At 35.3% G+C, this 26,629-nt stretch overlaps 2 protein-coding genes across 8 annotated transcripts in view; one reads left to right on the top strand and one right to left on the bottom strand.

Annotated features, from left to right (window-relative positions):
* The window catches only part of METTL21A (methyltransferase 21A, HSPA lysine), a 49,325-nt gene extending 22,985 nt beyond the window's left edge, over positions 1 to 26,340 (top strand). Inside the window, exons 4-5 of one of the 3 annotated variants that reach the window (XR_011484685.1) lie at positions 19,859 to 20,847; positions 24,990 to 25,068. Coding sequence is in view for 2 of the 3 variants with exons in the window: in XM_070458541.1 (XP_070314642.1) it covers positions 24,990 to 25,072 (83 nt within the window). In the remaining variant the exon portion in view is untranslated. Of the gene's footprint in view, positions 1 to 19,858; positions 21,234 to 24,989 lie in introns of those variants that run through there. The other 2 variants (XM_070458541.1, XM_070458542.1) reach the window with 2 other exon arrangements.
* CREB1 (cAMP responsive element binding protein 1) overlaps positions 1 to 26,629 on the bottom strand; it is a 54,278-nt gene that overhangs the window by 7,921 nt on the left and 19,728 nt on the right. For 3 of the 5 annotated variants that reach the window (XR_002317865.2, XM_020913882.2, XM_070458534.1), the window contains exons 2-7: positions 21,322 to 21,468; positions 20,565 to 20,606; positions 14,181 to 14,281; positions 11,703 to 11,845; positions 7,839 to 8,021; positions 5,787 to 5,937 (exon numbers count right to left, since the gene is read on the bottom strand). Coding sequence is in view for 4 of the 5 variants with exons in the window: in XM_070458534.1 (XP_070314635.1) it covers positions 5,787 to 5,937; positions 7,839 to 8,021; positions 11,703 to 11,845; positions 14,181 to 14,281; positions 20,565 to 20,606; positions 21,322 to 21,468 (767 nt within the window). In the remaining variant the exon portion in view is untranslated. The remainder of the gene's footprint in view (positions 1 to 5,786; positions 5,938 to 7,838; positions 8,022 to 11,702; positions 11,846 to 14,180; positions 14,282 to 20,564; positions 20,607 to 21,321; positions 21,469 to 26,629) is intronic. The other 2 variants (XM_020913880.2, XM_070458535.1) reach the window with 2 other exon arrangements.

Raw genomic sequence — 26,629 nt, 5'->3', positions numbered from 1 at the left:
GCTTTATTGGGAAGCCAAGTTTCTGTCAGAGAACGAAGTTACAAATAAGCAAAGGGGAAAGGGGAAAGGGAAGGCTAAAATAAGCCCTGTGGTTACAGATTAGTCAGTGGGGTGAGTTATAATACATAGAACTATAGACGTGTGCATACATGAGCTAGTGTGTATACACACACACACGTATTTATTTATTAGCTCTGTCCTTTAAGAGGGCCTGTGAAACCTCAGTAGCAAAGAGCACTTTGAAAAATTTATAAAAAGAGAAAAATAACTGTAATGGAGGGACAGTTGGACAGCACTTTAACCAAGTGGTCAAAGTAAACCATTTTCCAATGAAAGAAACTAGGGCTCACTGAAGAAATGGCTGATTTCAAAGCTAAGGTAGAGAAAACCGTAAGATGAGAAGTTGAACCCGGATAATGTAGTGTCAGAAAATAAAGATGTGCTTCAAGAAAATTAAGATGCCATCTAAAGGACACAGGGACCAACTTATAAGAACTCCTAATGGCCAAAGCTGGAATAATCTTAACAATATCGTAATTAAGTAATACTGAATTTCAGCCCAAAGAATAAGGTAAATATCTGTAAATTCATACTGATATAAATAATAAATACATGGGGAAGGGACAGCTTTTCCTTAAAGAATTCCAGTTAATAATTGCAGAAGGAATGGGGAATAATAATCACGGCAGGAAAGACCCCCCTGTGAATACTAAAATTAGTGGGGAATACCTGAAAGAGAAATAAGATATTTGCACAGTCTCCAAGTATCTTTGTGAAATTACACCAATTACTGTGTTAGTTTTCACCTAAAACCACAAATTCTTTGATACTCTCAGTTCCAGGAGGTGGCATTTAGTAATCCTCCATTTCAGTGTGGGCTGAATGTAGTAACTTGTTTGTAAGGAATAGGGTGTGAAGAGAAAAACAGATGGAGTGGAGCAGCTGGACAGCACTTTAACCACGTGATCAAAGTGAACACCGTCAGGAATGAATCATGCTAGTAAGTGCTTCCTGACAAGTGACGAGAAGGGGCAGACTACACCTCTGTGGGATTCTTCCCCCAAATTCATTACCTTCACCTGATCATAAGAAGACATCACACAGGTCCAAAGTGAGGGATATTCTGAAAGAAACTTAATTATTACTCTTCAAAAGTGGCAAGGCCACAAAAGACAAAGAAAAAACTGTCACAGACTGGAGGAGATAAGGAGCCACAGTGAGTAAATGCAATGTAGTAACCCGGACTGGATTTTGGTAGAGGAAAGTGGAGTAACTGAGGAAATTCAAATAAAACGGATAGTTCACTTAGTGGTATTATATACCATGATAAAAAAGAAAGCAAGTGAAGTCACTCAGACATGTCTGACTCTTTGCGACCCCATGGACTGTAGCTCGCCAGGCTCCTCTGTCCATGGGATTTTCTGGGCAAGAATAGCCACCAGGGAAGTCCAAAAATACTATGTTAATTACTATCCATAGTATATAACAGAATGTTAATTTCTTTAGTTTTAAGAAACACAGACTGGTTATAGAATATGCTAAAAGTCTAAGAAGGCTGAGAAGGTTGATAGGATATCTAGAACTCTATACTAAAATGTTTTTAACTGTTCCCATAAGCTAAAATTATTTCAAAATAAAAAGTTAAAAACTATACTAAAAATATGTTATTTATCATTGCACATATATACTAGGGGAAAAAATTATACTCCAGAATGTTAACATTTTGGGTGGCACATTAGTGGTGAGTAAATATTTTAGCTTATGTTTTCTAATATGCTTAATAATGAGCATGTTTATCTTTTGTAATAAAAATAAATAAAAATGGGATTGTAATATATATATAGGTAACCTGCTCTTTTCCACTTTGAGCATCTTCCCATCTCAATAAAAACAAATCTTCATTATTAATGGTTGGTTTTTATAGTTGAATGAAAAAGTGAAAGTCACTCAGTCGTGTCTGACTATTTGCAGCCCCATGGTCTGCAGCCTGCCAGGCTGCTCTGTCCATGGAATTCTCCAGGCAAGAATACTGGAGTGAATAGCTGTTCCCTTCTCCAGGGGATCTTCCAAACCCAGTGACTGAACCCAGGACTCCGGCACTGCGGATGGATTCTTTACAGTCTGAGCCCAAGAATACTGGAGTGGGTAGTCTATCCCTTCTCCAGGGGATTTTCCTGACCCAGAAATTGAACCAGGGCCTCCTGCTTTGCAGGCAGATTCTTTACCAGATGAGCTACCATGGAAGCTGAATGGATGTACCTTCAGTGACATAGCATACATTTTACTTGGTTTGAATTTCTGATTTTTTTTAACCCTATTTCTAATTCATTGTCTTTAAATCTACCTATTACATACCCTTAACTTATCAATCTTCTGACTTTATTTGTTAAAAGGTTTCTAGTTTGTTTGCTTTGCTATTTTATCTTTTCCTTGGCTAATCATAGGTGTTGTCATACCTACTTAACCTTTTTCTTTATGACTTCTACTTTTATGAAACCTCTTAAATTCTTCCTGCATTCTAAAATTACAAGATGGGTTGCATTGCTTCCATACTTTTTCACTCCCCCCTCCCTGTGGGAAGAGCATACATCCCCACCTCACTGACGCTGGGCTTGTCCTCACCTGCTTCCTCGCCAGTGGTACTCGAGTGGACGTGATGTCCACAATCAAGCAGATGCTTCAAAAAGCTCTGCCGCTTTCCCTTTGCTACAAGGACAGGCCTCAAAGAGATGCTCCTCCTTTGGCTGGGAGCATGTGGAGGAAAGCCATAGCATATGACTTGCAGCTGCCAAAATGTAAGTGAGGAAGAGATTTTTGTTTCTTAGACACTGATTTTTTGTTACTGTAGCAACACAATTAATGTAACCATCTATACTTTTAGAACATTTACCACTTTATCTTTGAGTATATGGCAATTTGAATGTTACAGAATTTGAGGCATCACAACTTTTCCTTATCCAAGTTTAGAGGACAGCCTTTGTGTGAGGTGCATAAGGGGCACCTATCCTAGTGAGTATGTTCAGGAGAAGACTGATTACTCTCACTTTTCCACCTAAGTAACCATAATACCAGAGAAAACTAAGGATGGGGGCCCAGTCCAAAGCAACTACTGTTGGTATGAATTCAGTTTTACCTTTAGTTTTGAATCTTTAGTTTTACCTTTAAAATGTTTGTTTCTGTCAAATTTTTGAGCAAAATAAATATTCAAGGAAAGCTCCCATGTTTGCTGCATGGCCCTACACATCTCCAGCACACTGCCACCACGTGTTCCAGTTTGAGTGGCAGAGCAAGCGATGACAGTTGCATGCTGGAACCTGAGAGGTAGCATGTGCACATGCTCTGGTGCTAGATCCAGGCTTATATCCCAGTTCTACCCATTTCTTAAAAGGTGTGACCTCTGGCGAAATATTTACCTGCTTACTGTAAAGTGGAGATAAGCTTCTTTCTTACTGTGGGCAGAACTAATGAAATATATAAAGAAACAAAGTTCTAACATATACTGGTACCTAAATAAATAATATCTCAGGGGAGAGGTCAAAACCAGTATGTAATTAAGCTGTATCAACATTAAGGTGATGCCTGAAATACAGGTAGGCATGAAAAGTTTCAAGGGGAAATTTGAAAAGTTGGCAGAAAACCAGGTGACTAAGCCAAAGAAGAGTTTAGAGAAATGAGCAGTTAGAAGTGTCAAATACTCCCATAAAGGTAAAATGAAATGAAAAGAGAATACTAGATGTGCCAAATGGAAGGTTATCTACGTTTTTGTAGACATTACAATGGTATGGTGGGCACAGAAGGCAAATTCTAATGGATGAAAGTTGAAAAAGTAGAAGCAGCAGGAATCTGGGAATAAAGGGAAAAGGGAGCTATAGCAGTCAATGGGAAGTTTCCTTAGAGTGAAATTAAATCCAAGCCAAAGTATTTTATTAAAGAGCTTATTAAAGTTAGGTAGCTTCTAAATCCAAGCCAAAGTATTTTATTAAAGAGCTTATTAAAGTTAGGTAGCTTCCCTGAGTATCTCAGGCAAGCAGAGGCTGTTAGGGGCTGTAGCTCTGTGTGCCCTGTTCCCAGCCTGGGTGTGTGTGTGTGAAATCATAAATCAAATGAATAGAGAAAAAGGAAAATTTGGTATGCCAGTCAAATTAATTTGCTTTTATAAATGGCCAGCTCGCTCTCTGTACACCAGAGCAGACAAGAAGCCCTAGTGCTGCCTCCTTACCTAGTTCTTAAGTGTTTCTGTTCTACAGAGCCAGACTACAGAGCCACAATCTGAAGTCCTTCTGATGTTTTCATAATCAAGAGATTTATTTTTTACCTGACTGCTGTGTCTGTTGAGAACTGGTTTCTTTAGTAAGTACTGTTATCTTAAAATTTTTAACCTAGCCTTTACTTGAGACTTCTAAGCATACTTGCTTCTAATTTTAAAAAGGGTCAAACATTTCCTTACAAACATTTAAAACTGAAAAAGTTTAAACAGAGTTTATATTTTTAAATACATTTAAATATGGACACAGCTTTTATGTTTCTGCTCATTATTCTAACTTAAATACTTACAGAAAATCACAGATTGATAGAGCACAAATAAGCTACCCAGCTTGTTTCCAACTCTTTACCTAATAACCTGGGAAAAAACTGTGCCATTTCTCATAGTCTAGATGTAATTTACTAACATTCTGTAATAGCTAAGAATATTTTAGGAATGAAAGAGGCTGATCTGAGTTGAAAAATGAAATTGCAGAAAAACAGATGTTTCAATAAAGGACTGCAGTTACAAAGTGCTTTCAAAGGAATTATCTTATTTGACCCACAGAACAACCCTCTGGGTGGGTAGTGGGATGCTATTTTACAACAGATCCTTTGTAAAAACGCCAGAAAACTGAGGTTTAGGAGGTTATGTTCTAAAGTCACAGCAAAAGGGGTAGATCCAAGATTTGAATCTAGAGCCTCTAAATTCAACTTTCATGTTTCCTTCACTTCATCACAGCATGTGAAGAATCTTGGGGTGAAAGGCAGAGGAATATTTTCAATGTTTCAAACTTTTAATATCTTTATTTTCCTTTTCTTTGGTTTGTCTTAGGTAACTTCCATATCTTAAGGTAAATATTTAAATCCTAAGCTAAATACATAAAAATACTAAGGTAAATACAAGTAAATAAATTTTTTTATCTGCTTTTGTTTTTTAATGACAAAGCTAATTATAGCTATGAATTTACTTTATGAAAATAACTTTCCCATGTTTAATAAATTTTTGACCTCTAGCATGTTCACTATTGAAGACTAGCTCGATTTTAAGATTTTTGTCAATAATAAGATATTTTCAGAATTAATCTTTTTTGAAAAATCTTTATTTAGGTGTTTAATATGCATTAAAACTTGGACTAGTCGTCATACATTTATCTTATTACAAATACATTTAATGTAAATAAAGCTTACCATTTATACACACACACACACACACACACACACACACAACTGTTAATTTTCTTGATACTACTCGTGACAAGAAACAATTTTTAAATAACTGAGTCAGCTGGCTGAAGCAATAGTGAAAATATAGCAAAGCTGTGCCTTCTCTCTCTCATGGAGAAAGTGCATGAAAGAAAACTATTCATCATCAAAGACTAACCATTAGCCATGTCATTAAGTGCAACTTATTAAATAGAGAAGTTTTAGCAGGATCCATCAATTTTACCAGAGAAAAAAAATCCCAATGCAAAGATCCTATTGACATACATCTGGCAGAATCTGAAGTTATACTTGACCTACAACAATCTAAGTAAATGTACCTGTTCTTCATGAGGCGAACCTCTCTCTTCCGTGCCGCTTCTTCAGCAGGCTGTGTAGGAAGTGCTGGGGAAGACGCCATGACAACTCCAGGGGCAATGGTGCTAGTGGGTGCTGTGCGAATCTGGTATGTCTGTACATCTCCAGAGGCAGCTGAAAGGAGAAAGAGTGAGCATGCTGTGAGACACTGAAGTACTGTGACTTGGTAAAACTATGGGTTAATCATCAATCTGAACATACAAAAGGAAAAAAAGCAACAGATGATTCTGACTAAAATGTTGAGAATCAGCAGCACTCTTTGGGTCATTCATTACTCAGAAATAATTTCAATTTAGTGTATTTATTAGTATAGGTACTTGGATGAAAAAGGGTCTTCATGACTTATGTCTGCTGGATCTTACATTTATCTTTCATTGGAACGTAGTTCTGTTCTGTTCTTAACGTGTTTACCAACCTTAAATCTAAAAGGTAAGTAGGGCACAGCTTGGATGATCTTCCTAGACAGAGTATAGTCCTCAATGTCTTCCTTTGATATTGGTAAATTCATGTTAAAAAATTTCAAGTAGACTCTTGCCACGACATAAAAACAACCATGACTTTTCATAAAAATAGCAAAATGTAAGAGAAAATAAAGCATTATAGTCAACTATTATAAATTCCTAATTGTAATAAAACTGAAAGGATGAAAAAGTGTATCACTTGATACCAATTATATTACCTGTAAGCACTGTTTTAATGTAAATGGTAATGGCTAAATAAACTGAAGTTTTATTTTTATAATTAAATGATCCATCATTTGTGAAATAAAAAAGTCTCTTTCTAAAAACAACCTAATAATAAATATACCCTCCTAGGAATAAGAAACCTAACATTATCTGAGAGAATTTGTAACTCTTTAAAAACTATCCATATTTGTTATTAATATCAATTAAAATGTGTAGTTTGAGTGGAAAAGATGTATATACTAAATGTGTTACCATCTTCAAACTAATGTTCAGAATTCAAATTCACTGACATCCTGCTTTATAATTTTTGAGTACCTGCATGTAAAGTGAAAAGGTTTAACCCCCATTAATAAGCAAAATATTATCTTCTTCAAATATTATTTGTTTAGTAACAAAATATTCTGTAAGTACATTAGGGCCCTTTAAATAAACTGATTCTTTAGCTGGTTTTAGAATTATAGAAAATTAATCATCCATGGTGAAGGGGCATATCTGTCATTACCTAATAGAGACAAAACATACTATTAATGAAAATATTTTTAGAAACAGATTTATTATTTCCTTAATATGCAAATTTTAAAATCTGGCATAAATCATTCTTAAAATATGCAATGAATTCAAATAAAAATGATCCACTATTCATAAATATTTCTGAAACAAACAGGAAGAAAACAACAAGAAAACAAAACAAAAAAGAAAAAATTTTTGTAATTTTTGAATTTTTGTAATTCACCATGGATTTAACTACTCTTGCTTGTAGAGCAGTGGACTTGCACACTGGCAAAAGATTTTTCAGAACATAATGCTTTCCTTTGAAATAAAAAATGATGACCATAGAAATGAACATATAAACTACTTCTGACTAAAAGCAGAGAAACAGAATTTGAACCTCCAAAGATTCTTATCAGTGATTTAGTACAACTTTTCATTTGACACATTGAAAAAAAAAAAAAAAAAGGTTAGGGGACGCTGGCTCTTGCTCAAAGTCACAAAGCAAATCTATATATTTAGATTTAGAAACAAGCTTTTTAAACTCCCTTTCCTTTATTGTCTTTCCCTCTAGCCTACCCATTTCTCCTACATCCAAATGTTAAAGGTGTTAAATATAGAAGTTATATTTTTAAAACTGAAAGTAGTTGTTTTTATGCCATGATATTTTGGTTCAGTTGGAATAACGGAAGAAGAGTTTATGGAAAATATTATCTATGATGCAGAAAATAAGCTGTATTTTAACAGTGCTTTGCAATACCATACTTACTTTTTTCTGAGTCTATAAAATTTTAACCTTTTAAAGAATTTACCACACCTGTGAGTTCTGAATTCTCTTACCTTGAACAACAACTTGGTTGCTGGGCACTAGGATTTGCTGTCCATCAGTGGTCTGTGCATACTGCAGGATGGTAGTGCCTGGCTGAGTGGCAGCTGCATTGGTCATGGTTAATGTCTGCAGGCCCTGTACCCCATCAGTACCATTGTTAGCCAGCTGTATTGCTCCTCCCTGGGTAATGGCAACTAAAATCCAACAGATTTTATTGTTACAAGTTTAATTAATACCATATAAGACATACACACACTAAATTCAAAGAATAATTTGCAAGACATATCTAGGAGAAATTATTACAGCAGATAACATAACCAAAAGATTCTGTATAGTCAAGTAACTTTCTGCTCAAGAAAACTTATATCCAATTTCTAGAATACAAGTATACTCTATGAACCACATTATAATTTATAATAATGTCAGTTAATTAAAAAAATAGAATGAGAAAATGCTAAATTCCATCTGTAGTTACTTGGTTGAGAAGAAGCACCACTCTGTGACCCACTTCCTTTATCCTGGCATTAACTATGTACTATATTTCTTCTCTACATTCATGTACTTATTAGTGCAGACATGGGTATGTAATAGGCACCCAATAAATGATTATGTTAATGCATAATTAATAAAGCAGTCAGTAGTGCATTCTGTTCTCTTACTCAGTTAGCAATACATAAAGTATAACAGAAATCCACTCAATGAGACAACTAAAATGTCCTATGGAACTTAATTATCACAAACCTCTCATAGAGTTTAAAACTGGAGCCCAAGATGATCATTTAGAAAAAAGTATCTTATTGCTATTTCTAAGTTACATATTCAAGCCTTCTCATGTAGAATCCATTGATTATTCATATGTGTCATTCATTTGCTCCAAAGGAAGTAAATTTTGGCTCATACAAGACATTTCACTTTATTTAAAAAACTGAATTAACCTTTGGTACATGGAAAAAGTCAATAAGACACTTTTCCCTGTTAAGAGTTCAAGTATTCCAGAAAGAGAAAGACTAAAAAAATCACAATATTATATATAAAACTGCATAATGGATTTTAACAGTCAACATGTCTGACTTGAGCATGTTACTGTGTGTCTCTTAGAAGGAAATTACTGATAGTTTGCGATCAACTGTCAGCTAGCTCTGCATGACTAATATCCCGAGTCATCTGTGTATTAAAAATTATATTTACTGTTTAATCAAGAAATAATAACTGTTAATGGCTATGATTTAGTTTAGTAAATAATACCAGTGAAAATTCAGATACTGGCATATACAATCCATCCACTTTAGCTAATTCCATAAATTTTACTTATCTTAGACAAGCGGGAAAAAAGAAATATGTAAAAAGTATTCTGAGATTAACACTGCTGGATAACTTGAAAGAATCAGAAGGTTAACAGAATCAAACCACAATTTCTCAATTAGAGTTAATGAGCAAATTCCACTGTATTCAACACACACAGCTTTCTTCTTGACTATATACCAATGAACTCAAGGTGGAAAGAAGGAAACTAGAAATCAGGAGATTTGGGTTTAGTCCAAGTTCCATCACTAAACTGTTATTTGAATCTGTTATCTCTTCTGTAAAAATAACAATATCTGGTTCTAGCCCGTAAGTATAGTTGTTATAAAACTCAAATGAGTCCATGATTATATAGGAAAGTACTCTGAAAACTGAAGTCTGATCTTATCAAACATTGTTTTTCTCTTAATATTTCTACATGTCATATTTTAAAAGGACTTAAGATTGCTCTCAAAAAAACCTAAACTAAAACAAGAAGAAAAAGAAGTTACTAATGTGTATTTAGATGTATATTTAGATATACATAATGATTCTATCAAAAAATAAGGAAAGAATATAATTAAACAAACTTAGCTGAGAGTTTGAGTAGCCAAAATGATGAGAAAAACAGTTTTATTTAGTGAGACATTTTTTTATACCTAAGAATAACATCTTTCAACACTTATTATCAGGGATTGTGAACCACGTAATGGACAAAACTAATACTAGTGTTAATAAAAAAAACACAACCAATTTACTGACTACAAATTGATGTAGTCACTGGGAAGGGTAACTGCGCAGGCTGACTAGGATTCAACAGTTCCACTCATCAGATGCCACCCCACTGACAGGATGGGACACTATATACTAAAAGAATGTTTATGTAGCATTCTTTGAAACAGTAGAAAAGTCCTAAATATTAATCAGTGTATGCGATTTTTAAATAAATGTTATATGTATACAGTGAAACACAATGTAGCTATTAAAAATACATTTTACATGTGTATGCATAAACAGAATGAAAAAGAATGAAGGATATATACCACCAAACTCTTACTACTGGGGGAGGGGTAGGAAGGGTCTTTACTTTTTATTAATACTATAAACCTCTACCATTTGAATTTTCCCAGCCATATACTTGTTTTATAAGAAATATATAATATTATTACATTAAGTGGTCATTATATTGATTGTTAATAACAATCAAGAACATAATGTTAAATCAGTTCCCTCAAAGCCTCATATATGCATATACAGAGAGAATAAGGCATAAACAGTAGTGCATAAAGCCTTTAAAATCTCAAAGCATCAACCTTTAAAACAAGCAGCTGCTCAGCTGCTGGATGGAAGGGCCGTGCCAAACGAAGCATCTGTCTCTCTGAGCTTTGCCTCCCCCCACTTCACTTCCCTGTCTGAGACTCTGACATGCCTCTGTCTGGAGAGCAGGCCTTCTATTTCTAGTGCAAATGAGAATTGCTGTGGTAAATGAACCTCGTTACTAACAGGACTATGCTGTATTCCTCCAGTGTACTGAAGTTGGAGAAAAATAAAGTTCATGTATCAATGTGTTAGAACACATACCTTGAATAGTTCAAATTTATTTTGATAAAAAATACACACATACACCTATTTCTGCCAACGAAGAAGGAAGAGGATAAGTGAACTCTAATAAGCTTACTAAATGGACAAGAAGCTTAGTCAAAAATGCCTGCCTTCTACTTACTATTAAAAGTTTCAGCTTTGGTACAGCTAAAAAGTCTGCTACTTGTTTTTAATATGGCTGGAATGCAAATTAGTTATGCAAACCAATGCCAAGGTATAACTGGAAAATTATGAACTTGGGAGTCAAACTTTTATACATATTTCTGACACAAACTACCTCAAGACATTAGAAAACCAATGTAGTAAAAGAGTTTCGATGTGTACATTTGATGTCTTATTAAGGAAGACAGGGAGGGCAACTATATAGTGGGCAGCATTGTATTTAATAAACAAATAAAAATGAAGACATCAATGTGTGAGACAGTGTGGAAGGCAAAAAGATATTGGGGAAAAAAGAGAGGAAAAAGGTACCATTCACACAAATGCCTTTGATCAAACAAAGGTAGAACTCAAAAAGTACTTTTATAACAGATTGAGATGAAAGATAAGAAGAGAGACCCAAGTATCAGAGACATCAGAGAAATGGGAACTTTGATAATTTTTCAAAAGAAATCTTTGCTTTCTGTGAGACAAAAATTGGCCTTAAACATAATCAAAGAATAATTATCTGAAAAACTCATGTTTTCTATTAACATAATATGTTATATGAGGACTGAAATACATTTTTATGTAGTGGTTTGAAAATCTTCTGAGACTTTCCATGCACCAGAACATGCACGCCACTTAAAGGTCTTACATACCTGGGCAATCCTAACTAAACCCTGAAGAAAAGCAAATACTTCTGTTACAAAACTTTGCATATAAGTAAAGGAAATATAACAGTGACAATCAAGATTTAGCAAAGCGCAGACTGATTTTATATGATTACTTTGAGGAGAATGCAGCCATTAGTTTTCATCTCATTTTCCACAACAGAAATACCAATTACTCACTATACTGTCCACTGCTAGTTTGGTAAATCGGAGTTGGCACCGTGACAGTGGTGATGGCAGGTGCTGAAGTCTCCTCTTCAGATTTCTCTTCTTCAATCCTTGGCACTCCTGGTGCATCAGAAGATAAGTCATTCAAAATTTTCCTAGAAAAATAGAGAACTGTATCAGTTAAAATAAATGTAACATTTACTGGCCAAATACAAAAGAAGAGGAAAAGATCAGAAAACTGACAGAAAGTTGACAGCGCTTAGGAGAGAATTTAAAAATTTTATAGTTTAAAATGTAAAAACTTACAATAATAAACAATAAAATTTGTAACATTAAACTAAAAATGAATCAGGGCATCTACATGTCAAAACCATATGAAAAGTAAAACAACACAGATGAATTTCTCCTTACAGTGAACCTAAAAAAAGACTGATTCAAAATCTAGGTGCAATTAAAGAAGAGATGAATAGAAAAATTGACTACAGGGAAAAAAACCCTTTTGCATGGCAAAAATGCTTCCCTGGTGGGTCAGCTGGAAAAGAATCCACCTGCAATATGGGAGACCTGGGCTCAATCACTGGTTTGGGAAGATCCCCCGGAGAAGGGAACAGCTCCCACTCCAGTATTCTGGTCTGAAGAATTCCATGGACAGTATAGTCCATGGGGTAAAAGAGCTGGACACGACTGGGCGACTTTCCCTTTAATCTAGACACTAGGTTATTTTTTCCTTTTAAACCGATACAGTCTTATGGTATATTGGCTTTGTTTGGAAACCACATTTAATCAGTGATAATTAAAGAACATTATCTTTTTTAGATGAATTCTTAATCCAGAATCCTGTATGGGAATAACTGATTTTATTCTAAACTCAAGTTCAGAAATGTTACCATTATCCTTAACATTCCATCCTATTCGTTTCACTCTGTTTCCCCTGGCTGCTATGATCTTTCAAGGTTTTTATTCTACATCTATTAGGGTACTTTGCCCTTACGTTTCTGTTATTTGTGAATCTGATAAACATGGCTTTTATGTTTTCAGCTCAATTACTGATAAAAATACTAAGCCAGCTGAAACCAAGTGAGAATTCTTCAAGGACTTCCTCTGGGTAAAAACTGATCACCATAAAGCTGGGCTGTTCCAGTAAAAACCCAGCATGTATTATTTAATTCCCATTTCTCCAACTTTGGAGGTTTGATTATAAGGGAAGAGACCCTTCTCTACACATGTGTGGTGCCAATAAGGCAAAAAAAAAAAAAAAAAGATTTTTTTTCCAACATAAAACTCATGTATCATAAGGTTACAGCTAGGGTTTGCCTAGTACTTATATAGAGAAGCCATGTAGCTTGTTTCTTAGTATCAAGTTGAATTTGCTTCAGGATCAAATGTCTTACATAGTAACACTAGATATATTTCAAAGTTAAAAGATAAAACTAGCTATATTTTGACAATTATGAGTATAAATAAATACAACACATACTTGGTAACACAGAATTCTTAATTCTCAATTTACTGGTATGTCTTTAGGATCCCTAATTTAATTGTGAGGATAGAGAAAAGGGCTAGCTTAGTAGCCAAGAAAATGGAAAAAAAAATGGTAACATTCCTTTGAAAAATAGAATATATATAAAAATAGAAATAACATAGGCTAAAGAAGGGAAGAAGAAGCTTGAAGTTTATTAAACTATGAATTAAGCTTAAAGATTTGTGGAATTGCTCTTCCTGGAGATATTTAATATGGCTCCAAATTCTATGTAGTACTAAAAACAGTTTTGGTCCATCTTGGAAGCAAGGTATGGATTAGGAAACTTTTGTAGTTGAACATAAAACGGCAGTAAGGTGCCCCTAAACTTAGGGAATATCACCAAACATCACCCTAAGCAACTATTAAATTAACAAGCAGTTATCATGCTAAGTACCATGGAATAAGAAATATGTTATGAATTACGTGGAACAGTCTCAGAACTGACTTATAACCAGAAAATGCTATAACCTTATCAAATGTATTCGAATCTTTTAAACAGAAAAGCAGCATCCAGCACAGTCTACAAAAACAGAAGAAAAAAAAAAAATCAGTCTTTATCCAGGACTGTACAGAGTAAGGCGTCCCTGGTGGCTCAGATGGTAAAGAATCTGCCTGCAATGCAGGAGACCTGGTTTGATCCCTGGGTCAGGAGGATCCCTGGGAGAAGGAAATGGCTATACATTCCAATATTCTTGCTTGGAAAATCCCATGGACAGAGGAGACTGGCGGGCTACAGTCGATGGGGTCATGAAGAGTCAGACACAACATGTTCAGATTAAGAAGTGCTCTTATTCTGTATGACAAGCTTCAACTTATTTGAGAGAAGCAACTCAAGATGAAAAGACATGCTTTGTATGGTCCTGAATCAAGCATCTAATTGGCCTTCTGACATCTCTTCATCTGTAACTACATAGGGGTACACTTTTATACTTCTGATCCTAAATTCTTTTAACTATTCAATTCCATACCTGTAGGAAGGCCTCCTTGAAAGAATTTCTCTTCGTTTTTGGGAATCGGTTACACTATCCACTGACTCCTGTGAATCTTCACTTTCTGCAATAGTTGAAATCTGAAAATAAAGAAGAACTTTATCATGATAATCAAATTTAGTTCCCATAAAATTTTTATGAATTTTAAGAAAAGATCAAATACAAAAGGGCATGTATCAACCTTATACATGCTTCAGTAGAAAATCAGTTTTTATGGGAGACAATCACACCATCCCTTTCCTCTCCCTTTTTTCCCCATCCTACAGCGAACTTAAAATTTTTTTGTCAAAACCAAACTTTTGTGGTATCCAAATTCAGCCTACTCTCTTTCAGGACTTCTTATAATCAACACTGAATGTATCAGTATCACTTGTCAGTTGTTTTCTTACAGTTAGAACAAAACTACCAAATAAAGTTCTGACATGAAGGAAAGAATAAGTGACTAAATATCTAGCTATCAGTCTACTGTACAAATATTTTCCTTTAACTAATGTGGAAATACTTTTGAATATATTTACAATTGTACAAATAAGATCGGTGATCTTTCAACCATGTTCCAGATGGCTGTTTCTAGCAATTCTGGAAGAAATCCTCTGCTACATACAGACATGTTTCAAAGCTGGCAATCCACAATTTTTATTAAGCAAAACTTCAAGGTAAAGAACTGTGTATTTCTGGAAAGTATGCTTGGATTGAGAAGGAACAAAGGTAGAGTGAATACATATTTTATGTGGGATAATAATAACAGCAACTAGCATTTACTGAGAACTTACTATGTGGCAGATGCTATGTTAAAGCACATACATATATTACATTACTCAGTACTCACTAAAATACACTAACTTTAGGTGCTAGATAAGTACTATTAGTATGTCCAATTTATAGATGGAATAACTGAGGCACAAAGAATTTAAGTAAATCACCCAAGTCACAAAGCTATGAGGTAGTGAAGCCATTGTCAACACTTGACACCTCAAATTTAGACGTCCATACTAGCATCAAAATCCTGCTGGTTCCAATCTCAAACCAATTTTGTCAGAAGCAGCAACCCAGAAGCATTTTCAGACCATTTTTAGACTAGAACTTTAGTCATTTAGGTAAGCTAGTCTGTCAGATTTACACTGCCAAGTTTCCCTAGGCTAAACAGCAGGAGCCTCCTGCTCTCTCCTAACCTAGGTGAGCATGCTGCTGTCGGAGTGAGAATTAAATTTAACCAAGGCAAAAGGGTCTATGTGGGATAGCACCTTATCAAAATTTATGGCAAAGGCAGTAAGAACGAACACATTTAAGAGAAACTTGAGAAATCAAGTATGTGGTCCGAGCCTAAGGGTTCTGGAGAGCAGGCAGTCGTATTCAGAGGGCTCTGTGATACACACTCACTTTAAAATGAAGTTTGTTTAATCTAGTAATGTTTCACAAAATAGATCTACAATAAAGTAATGTGCCCCTTAAAACATTTTAAAGTAAACCAAGTATAGTCCTATAGACCCGTGATTCATGGTAGAGTAACAACACTATAGTTACTGCCAAAGGAGCACCCAGAACACTTTCCCACTCATCTGGAGCTGCTGTCAACTAGCTCACTCAGTAGAGTCTCTGCACAGACTTTCTCAAAGATGTAGAGCTGATGAGGAGCTTTAAAAAGGCCTTAGCAGAGAATCAGAATTTCAAGGGATAACAAGATTGAACTCAAAGTGAATAACCTGACAAATGTTTACCCTCATTAATGTTTTTAGAACCTTAGTTTCTCTATCATTCTTTTTTTGCTTACTTAACTCTCATTCTTAACAACCTTCTTTCAAGGATAATGACTTAAGCACACTCTTCCACAAGTTGAAAGTCATTAAAATAACAATTTTAAAACATGCTACATAAACCACCCACAGGACAATTTTGAAATGAAACAAATTAACATTGCTTTTTAAATATATGGCCTTTAACTTTTTCCCCCAAACTCAATGCATCTATTGCTCCCAGTAAAACAGAGTCTCCCATTCCTCTTACCTGAAACAATTTGTTAATTCACACAAAAGGAACTAACTTATACTCTACGACTGCAATTAAAAAAAAAAATTGAAGTATGACTGCTGTCAACGTAATTTATAGGTATACAGAATAGTGAGTCACAATTTTTAAAGGCTATATTCCATTTACAGTTATAAATATTGGCTATATTCTCTGTGTTGCACAATAAATTCTTATAGCTTATTTTATACATAATAGTTTGTACCTTTTAGTCCCCTACTCCTATACGGCCGCTTTCCTCGTCCCTATTCCCACAGGTAACCACTAGTTTGTTCTCTGTATATGTCAATCTGTTTCTTTTTTAATATATTCACTAGTTTGTTGTATTTTTAAGATTCCATATATAAGTGACATGTACTGCAATTTTTTAAATGTAAAAGGAATTCAGAACTATTAAATAATACTTAACGAATGTAGTATTTCCTCTTTGGTGGAACACTATCCAGACAGAACTTAGAATTATGAATATGAAGCCAATTCCTATGGACTATTTACCAAAAAACAAACAACCCCCCCAACCCCCAACACCGTACCCCACCAAACCAAAACCAAAACCCCCCAAACCACTAAACCCTCATTTCTAAGACCATTAAAATCCTTTTTAATAATAACAGTTCAACACATATTTAATAGGTTATTAAAAATAACATGAAAAACTATATCCCACTTGTAAGTATCAAAGACTACCATCACATTCCAATTGCAGAGCCCCTTCCTCTGGTCTTCACCTCCTGTCACCTCTATTATTAATCCCTTCCTGAGTTCCTTAAATAGGACTTTAATCATGGCCACTTATAGGTCAAGAAATTTTTAAAAAGCCAAACCCATCACTGAACCTGTGAAGTTTTAGATCTGTATTTCTCAATATTCTTTTTATTTGTTAAAACAAAGTCTGTTAAAAACTCATACCTCCTGTTTATAAGAAGGAGAAAAACTCCCTATTTTGATGTTATTTGAAATGTCAAAATAAAATATATGGTGACTAGCACAAAATTTTAAAAATGGTTGTATTAGATGTTTTCTCAAACTATACATGGTCCCCTGGAAACTTAAGCACTTCCTGGAGTACAGTTCAGGCTCAGGTTTAGGTGTGGTTGTTTATTCACTGGATCAAGGAGTTTAACAAAAGTCTAGAGCAGTAATCTCCAAACTGTTTTGATCTGCAGATCTCTCTTATAAATAAAAAAAATTTGACATAAGCACATACATTTATTTGCAAGTTTTAAGTGTTATCTGTATCATAAAACAAATTAATTTTTAGAAAGTCAGGATAGGTATTAAAATACACCTGTAAATTTCTTAATATTTCATAGCAACAAGAGTGATGTGCTTTAATGAGGTTCATTAAGAAACCATTTACTATTTTATAACAGTGACTCAAAAATCTGATTCTAAGCCTGGACTTTCTGAAATGTGATCTGACATCTGCAACTGCTGAAAAAAGAAGCTCATGACATGTGGATATAGGAGTAAGTGCTGTGTGGCCAGGCTTACTAAGTAAAACAATCTTTTTTTTTTCATCTATCAATTGCACAAACTTTTGATGAGATTTACTAGTATATTTTCATCTCCCTGACTCTTGGTCAGTTATTACATGCTAATACAAGCTTTTATATTTTAACAAATAAGTTCAACACCTACTGAAACTCTGGAACACTTCTGAACAGTCTGGAAAACTCTATTTCCAGAGTTTTAAAAGTATATATATTTGAGTTTCTAGGTGACAAATTTATACTGTTTTCAGTTAAAAAACAGTATGGGAACATTTCCAAACTTCTATATTCAAAATATTCTGTCCAAAGCACAATTTCCTTTCAAAATGCAGGTATTCTCTCATACCTCCATTGTATTCTCTCATACCTCATTGTCAAAATGTCACCTTCTCTCAGAAAGGATAGTTGAAAATAATTTCTTTTTTTCAAAAATGTCTGTTACTTAACATATCCTTTATAGGTCATCTCTTGCTTGCCATCATTACAAAGATCAGCAACTTTGGAACAGTTGTCTTATGTAAAAACAAACAAGTAACATCCTTATGTTTGTTCAGCAACTCAAATATTTGCTATATGATAACCACTGGGTATCTTGCACAAAAGATTTTTATTGTTGTTCCCATCACACTATAAAGTATTGTAAAGACTGTATCAAAAATGTCAGTGCCAACCACAATCCCTCTTGCTCACTCTAATTAGGCCATGTTGTGTTGCTATTCTCTGGTATGTAAAGCATACTCGCACTTTTGGGCCTCTGGACTAGATTTTATTTGGATGGCTTAGCCTCCTTCACTGCTTTCTAGTTTGCTGCTGTTTGTGTTCCCTGACCACTCTACATAAAATAAAATACCCTTCCCTCCACATCATTCTCTATCCCTTTCCCCTGCTTTCATTATCTTCCCAGCACTTATCCTCACCTGACATATTTTATTTTTTCATTGTCTCTCTTCGCTCAAATGTGATCTTCATGAGAATAGAGAAGTATTATTTGCTCACTGCTGTCTTTCACAGCACCTAGAACAGTGACTGGCACATAGCATGTGATCAATAAAAATTCATTGAAGGAATGAATGTAATAATTTAAGGTAACATAATCCATAAATCCTATGAAATGTTTTAACTGCATTGTATTAAAAATGCATCCAAAATTAACAAATGAAAAGTGAGGATGATACTGTTAACTTCTATACATTTGTGTGACTCCCAGTATTTTTGTGGGAATTTTTATATAATCTGTGAGATCTGACTTACACGTATACATAAGGGGTAAGTTAGGGCACTGATGAATATGAAATATTAGTAAAGCTTAGTTTCTAATCCTCTGAGATGAAAAAAGATAAACAGAAATCTTAGTATCTTATTCTCACATCAAGAGAAATGCACCTTATATATTTCAGAAATGCTGCTCTAGGATACTAATATTCTTCCATCAAGAGTCTGAGGAGTCAGTTCTCCCCGTTTGATCACCTCTTCTGTTATACACCATTCTCTAATGATTAACTCTATCACTGTTAAACAGCTGAAATGACCACTGAAGTTTAATAGCTTCTCCATGGTTTAGGGCCTTTAAATTAAAAATACCGTTTGTGTTTCTGTTTATAGAATTCAGGTTTCTAATTATAAGCACAGCTCACACATTTCTACAAGTTAATGGTCATTATTATTACTCTTACCACAAAGTAAAGATTAAAATTAAGAATACAATCAACAATTAAACATCATTTATTAAAACCAATGTTTATAATGTTAGCAAATTTTGTGGTAGTTTTTTGTGTTCTTTATATAAAGACCTCCTACCGTAAGTGAAAAAGAAAAAGTAAAGGTTAATGTGAGATCTGGAATCTAGGTTTCCTGACTAGGAGGTCAGGTTCTTTCCACTATCATCAAGAGGAAGGTACGAGCAGGGAATTAGTAATGGCACACATCATATGAACAACAGTTAGGCAGCATTCAATGAAATAAAAACTGAGATAAAAGATAGGAGACTATTGTTCAGTCAGTGTGGTTCTATAGAAATATCAAATTCTTCAGTCTTTACCTGGACTATACCATCTATTTAGTAACAACAAATTCCTTTTCAATATTATAACTTGATGATTTTACTTATATAAACACATTCATTCTTCTTTCTCCCTCTAGCCCTGCCCTAAATGTCCAAGCAAACGAAAAGCACAGAGATCAAATGAAGCTGAGGTGGAGTTAACATCTAATATATCCTTTGATGACATTAATAGAAGACAAGGGACTTCTCCCCTCTAACAAGTATCAATCAATCTGGCTACTGTACTCAAGGGAAAAAGAGAGAAAACAGCTCTCACCCACAAGATGACGACATGGATGGTGAAGAGGAAACAAAGCAGTGCCAATTATAGATGGCTGAAGAAACACAGGCATTTACTTTGTCTGGACATTTTTTTAATGGGAAGGATGTGGGAGATAGGGTAAAGGAAGCAGTCCAATAGGAAAAGGAGTTAAGTTTGCTTAACTTGTTTCTGGGGATAGAATTGGGACCACTAGGTAACACTTTTAGAAAGGTATTCTGGTTCACCTCAGGGAAGAATATTTTACAATTATCCCTGATTATAAACTGGTTACCTCTGGAGATTGCCTCCTTTCTCTGAAAGAGTTGAAGTAATGCCAGACTGCCGTTTGGAGGAGGGGAGAAGGATGTAAATAGGGAAACTAAGTAATAGATTAAGGGCTGGATAGGTAACAAGTTTGGCCTAGACCTGGAAGATATCTAAGATTTTTATTCAAACCTTGAGTTCCATGGTTAGAGAGAAGGGAAAAAGATATAAAGAATAATTTCTCACCTTCCTTTCTAAAAATAGGACCTAGGACTCACCTGAGTTCCGGAGAAAAGTCTTTTTAAGTCCTTACAGGAAGACTGTGAAGCAAAAAATATGAAATGGGAGGCTGGGGTTATGGCCTACTTGAATGAACGTTCAAGTCTTTCTTTTTTTCCTTCCCCAATAAGCTCATTGCAAAGATGTATACTGCCCTAGGTTCTCTACACTCTACAGTTAAGTAGAGGTTTACATGCCTTTATTCCCCTTGGATCCAAATTAAAGGAACAATCTCTTCAAAGAATAAGATAACATGCATGGAAAAAATCCCTGATTCTTAAGGTACACTTTCTGAAGGTATCATTTTGAAGTTGTATATACTCTAACTTAAGACTCCTGAACATAGTTTTTTTTCTTTAAATTCAAATAATACCTTAGGTAAGGTTATTAATTTTTGACAAGGGTTATTTTTTCCAACAGCATGTTTAGAAAATAATTACAAAGTTATTATTTTGCATCTTATTTCCCTGAGGAACCCTTATGGTCTCTCCCAACATTTCCACTTTATCCCATATGGTTTATGATTTTCCCAATCAATTCTTTTTTCCTCCAGTTTATGAAACAGTTTTTTATTATGTCTGTTCTGTGTATATATGTTCCTATACTTAAGGTGATTATACAGATGCAGCATATTCCATAATTACTATAAAATAAAACTCTAAACTAGACATGTTCCTATTTTCATAATGAAAGGAAGAGAAATATGGCTATAAACGACAGTTATGAAAGTAGATGCAGAACTTTTTATACACATACCTGAACTGTCTGGACTTGTGGAGACTGAATAACTGATGGCTGGGCCGCCTGAATAACTCCATGGACTTGAACTGTCTGCCCATTGGGCAGCTGTACTAAAGTTACGGTGGGAGCAGATGATGTTGCGTGAGCTGCTGGCATAGATACCTATGGTGTTGAACATGGAAAAAAATTACCATCACAGATACCTCCTTGGGAGTATTCATGTCTAATATGAAGCAACTTTTTAGCAGCAAAAGGATGACCCTTCTGCTAGGTTAAGTATTCCAATGGTGTGAAAGGAACTAACATTAAACTTAATATTCTTTTTGGAAAGAAAAAAAAAAACAACACTACAAATACTTCCCATGCCCCCCACTTTTAAACTCCCCCCAAATGACAAAAATCAAAAAACTGTTTTAATGTAATATCAAAATATGTAACACAGACTTTTTATGAACACTAAATACCACTTTATTTGTATGGTGCTTTACATTTTCCCACCTGCTTTCATATTCAATTTCTCATTTGCTCTTTGAAGAAATCAGACTGGGTTAGAATAAGAATTATCCCCATATTCTCTCCCCACTGAGAGACAGAAACATGAAGTGCTCAAAGAGATTAAGCAACTTACCCAAGGTCAAGAGATAAGCTAGCTTTGAAGGAATATAAAATTCTTCAGAGTATCATGTGTTAAATTAAGCCATGTTCTAAAGAATAATTGTTCCCAAACTTGGGCGAAGCTTAGCTACTAAGTCTAAAACAAATACACATCTTACAGTATAAAGCATATTTTTCTCTTATAAACTTATTACAAGTATGCCTTTCATTCATGAGGAAGTACAAACTGAAAATTTCTATCCCCTTCCAGCACTTAACTGGTAATAGTTGATATTTTAAGGATTTACCTTCCTCTTGGGGCAGAATTGAGAGAATTTGAGAAACCAGTTTTCTCCTAGGCACAAAGAAGGCAATTTTAATAAGTCAACACCCAGGTTAAAAGGGCTCTTAAGTCATACATATCTATCAAATAGTATAGTATTTATGGTTCCTGTGCTTGAATGTGTTTGGGGGTAGCAATTTTATTTGTCCATTTGGTAAACAGTTACTGGGGAATTTAATGAAGGTCATGTGATCATATTCTTTCCTTGAATTGCAAGGAGATCAAACTAGTTAGTCCTAAAGGAGATCAGTCCTGAATATTTATTGGAAGGACTGACACTGAAGCTGAAGCACCAATACTTTGGCCACCTGATGTGAAGGGCTGACTCACTGGAAAAGACCCTGATGATGGGAAAGATGGAAGGTAGGAGGAGAAGGGGACGACAGAGGATGAGATCACCGACTCGATGGACATGCCTTTGAGCAAGCTCCGGGAGTTGGTGATGGACAGGGAGGCCTGGTGTGCTACAGTCCATGAGTCATTAAACTGAGTGACTGAACTCAACTACTGGGGATATGTGTGCCAGAACAACACTAGAACTGAAACTACAGAAATGAGAAAGACATAGGTTTCTGCCCTTAAATTACTGAGGCATGGGTATGAAGGAATGGGGAAAAGACCACAAATAAATATACTTCAATAAAGTAATGAAGCCTGCAGAGAGAACAATGGACACAGTGAGGAGAGCCACCCTGCCCAAAGCAGGAGGAGGGCAGGCTGCCAGGGAAGGATGTGAGTGTGAAACAAAGCATGTGAGTTAAAAAAAAAAAGAAGAATGAGAAAGGTATGTTCTTATGAATTGCAGAGGGGAGGCACAGAGCTTCACACAGAGGGTGACACTGGCAAAAGCAAAGAGAAACAGCAATGTCTGTACATGGTAGAGAGGGATGACCAGCAGTTGGTACTACTATATAAAAGTGTTGTTACTATAAGGAAGTAGGAAGTGTGGAGAGATGGAATAACAGGCAGAGGCCAGATGGGCTAGTCATGAAATCTTATACAAGTTACATTAAAGAATTTGGATTTTATTGTGAGATTGGAAAAAACACTGAAGGGCTTTTGAACTGAATATCATAGTGAGGCTTGCATTTTAGACAGGTCACTCTACTTTAATGGTAGTGTGAAAGATACTTATTTCAGAGGAAGAAAAAAGTAGAGGTGAGACCACCTGAGAAAGTCTATATATAGTAGTAAAAGTGAAGGCCAGCAATTAGGCACTAGTTGTATTAGGGATGGAAATAATAAGTGATTTAATGAAAATTCAGGAGGCAGACCAGAAAGGTATTTATGAATTGATGGGAGGAAGTGAGAGAGAAGTCAAAGACGACCCACGCAGTTCACATGTGGGTGGAAATGGGTGAACTATGCCCAATAGAGAACACAGCAGCAGCTTATAGGCGGAAGCAGCTGGGGCAGTGGTGGAAAACACTGGGACGGATGTGACGTCTGAATCTGCAGAGCTGTTTACAAGGCAGTTAAATGTCTGACTATAAAGCTTGGGGGAAAGATACCTACTAAAGGCAGAGGCTAAAGTCATGAGCTTCCCCTTTGGACAGTGAGGAAGTCCTTCCTTATCAATCATTTTTTTGGCCACTATAAATCTTACTTAGTTTTACTTGGTTCTCAAAATGTGGTCCATAGATTACCTCCAATGGAGTTACATAGGATGCCTGTTTATAAAGTCAGAACCTCTGATGGACCCAAGGACATGTTCCCCGACACCAAGGTTGGAGAACCAAAACTGTAAATTATTCAGAATATCTCATATCAATGGAAAGCTCTTCTAATATTTGAAGCAATTAGTATGTCCTCTTCTCTGAGTATTCTATAAGGTAAATTAACAAGCTAACCTAACAAATAATCCTCTTTCTATGCTAATCATTCCACATAATGGTTCCTCTCACTGTAAATTTATAAAATCCAGATACACCAATATAGAAAAAAATCACTTATATTCCTACCACTCACAGCTAATCACTTAATATTTTTGCGGTAGATACATGTGTTTTTAAAGATGCATATATACACTCAATTTTTATAGCACTATTACAGAATCTTTCAAATCCATTCTAAATATCTCTTCATACCATTAATAGTATTCTTTAATGGTTTTAATGACTGTATAATGGTAAAAATTACATAATTTAATAAATTCCTTATTACTATTTAGGTTTTCAAATTTGCCTGTTACAAGAAAGTTACTTTACAACAATCTTACCAACAATCATCCTTTCACCCAGCTCTTTACTTAAAACCTTCCATAAAAATTAACATTCTCATAGTCAAAACCAACATGTTTTTTCCACTTTAAAAGAAATACTTATAAATTCCAAATCTTAAGACATTTCATTATTATTTTAGATTGATTTTCCTCCTTCATTAGTTAGGCTGAATTTGTTTTTTTTACATTCAATGGTCAAATCACAATGGTCTTGACAATTTTATTATAAATGTCTAGTTTACTACTAGACAACAAAAATAGGTATCAGAATTCTGAGAAATTATGTCAAAATGTATGAGTTAAGGACTTGGATGAGCAAGTGAAAAAAAAAAAAACCCTCTGTAATTAGGTATTAAAAGAACAACAACAAAATTTACAAAAGTGAACAGACATTATTTCTCCTAAAACTCAAGTATCATGTCATTCCACTTATCACTGATTATATGCTAATTGAACATGTGCATATAATTTTGTTCCTTCCCGAATTTCCAACTAAGCTTCATGAAACTGATTTTGTTTTTATAGGCATAATCACACCAGCAGAGAAGAATGGGAAAGGAAGTAACAGTAAGAGTTTTGGAGGCTGGAAACAGGTGGGTGAATGGTAACGAACTTGGAAGACCTCAGAAGGCCAACTCATGAGGCGGAGGCAGGGACAGCTTGATTCATGCCACAAGGTCCTCAAGAGGCTCAGAATCTAAAGCAACCTAGAAGGAAGAGGGAGAGGAGGGGCTGAAGATAAGGAAGGCTGACTGAAGGCTCTTTGAAAAGCAAGTAGATCCCCTCCTCACTCTGAAAGGACACTAATCTCCCCTACAAGGACAGAAAAACGTTGGTTTATTTTCTGATAGAGGGTTTCTTGACTGCTTGACACCAGGCATTGCTGAGGTGAGGTACTAAACTCCAGTCTCCTTCCGTTGGTTGGCTCACAGGTCTTTACTTATATGCAGGAGATAGTAAAGCTTTTCTCTGGGGAACCTGACCAACAAACACCAAGTTAAGAAAGACTTAACGACACTGGGATGCCACCCTATCATGGAGCTCACAACTCACAGACGTCAGGCCCCAAACATATACACACAACATCCAACATAGGTTTTTGGTCACCTACTTTTAAATGTAGGCCAACCACCACAAGTTATCAAATATCTGAGGAAAGCTTCTAATATGAAAGATGGTGACCAAAAAAAGAGAACTGAGGAAAACTGTATACAGAAGAAAATCTATGTAGAGAGGAGAAAACTTAATATTATAAGAGATAGAGAAAACTTAATATTATCAGAGATAGAGAAAATACTGCCTGCATGAAACTTAAAAAAAAAAAAAAAAAAGTCAAAATGTTTGTTGCTCAGTCATGTCTGACTCTGCAATCCCATGAACTGTAGCCCACCAGGCTCCTCTGTCCATGGAATTCTCCAGGCAAGAATACTGGAGTGTGTAGCCATTTCCTTCTCCAGGGGATCTTCCCAACCCAAGGACTGAACCGGGTCTCCTGCACTGCAGGCAGATTCTTTACTGTCTGAGCACCAGGGAAGCATAAAACAAACAGGATACTATTAAAATACAGAAGGATTGTTCAGAAACAAAAGGAACTCTTGGAAACATGATAGGAGAAATAAAAAAAAACCCGACAGCTGGGGTGAAATGTGAAGTTGAAGAAATCTCTGAGGGCAGAGCAAAAAGACAGACTGAAAACAGGAGAGAAAAGATGAGAAAATGAGAGAAACAGCCCTAGAGGTAGTAACATCTGCATCACAAGAATTCAAGAGATAAAAGGCAAAGAAGAGGGAGAGAAAAAATCATCAACCAGATAACTTAAGGAAATTGCCCAGAAGTGAAGACCCGAGTTTCCACTTAAAAAAAAAAAAGGGCCCACTGAACACTGCACGATGGATGGTAACGATTCAAGGCCTTGATAATGAAATGGTGAAGCACTGTGAACAGAGATTTTTACAAGGTAACAAGAGATAGAAAGTAAGAAATAGGTTTAGTCTTTTGAAACATAAATACTAAAAATTGAGTGTGCCTTAAAAATTTGAAAAACATTTTCTTTACCAAGAATTCTTTACCCAGTCAACCTTGCTCAAGGAACCACTGGGAACAAAATTCCACAAGAGAGAGAAAGTAGGAAGGAAATCTCCAGAATGACGTTACACAGCAGACGA

Source organism: Odocoileus virginianus, chromosome 30, assembly GCF_023699985.2.
Source record: "Odocoileus virginianus isolate 20LAN1187 ecotype Illinois chromosome 30, Ovbor_1.2, whole genome shotgun sequence".
Taxonomy (NCBI): Eukaryota; Metazoa; Chordata; class Mammalia; order Artiodactyla; family Cervidae; genus Odocoileus; species Odocoileus virginianus.
The sequence above is the reverse complement of the archived record's forward strand: the minus strand, read 5'-3'. Positions and strand labels throughout refer to the sequence as shown.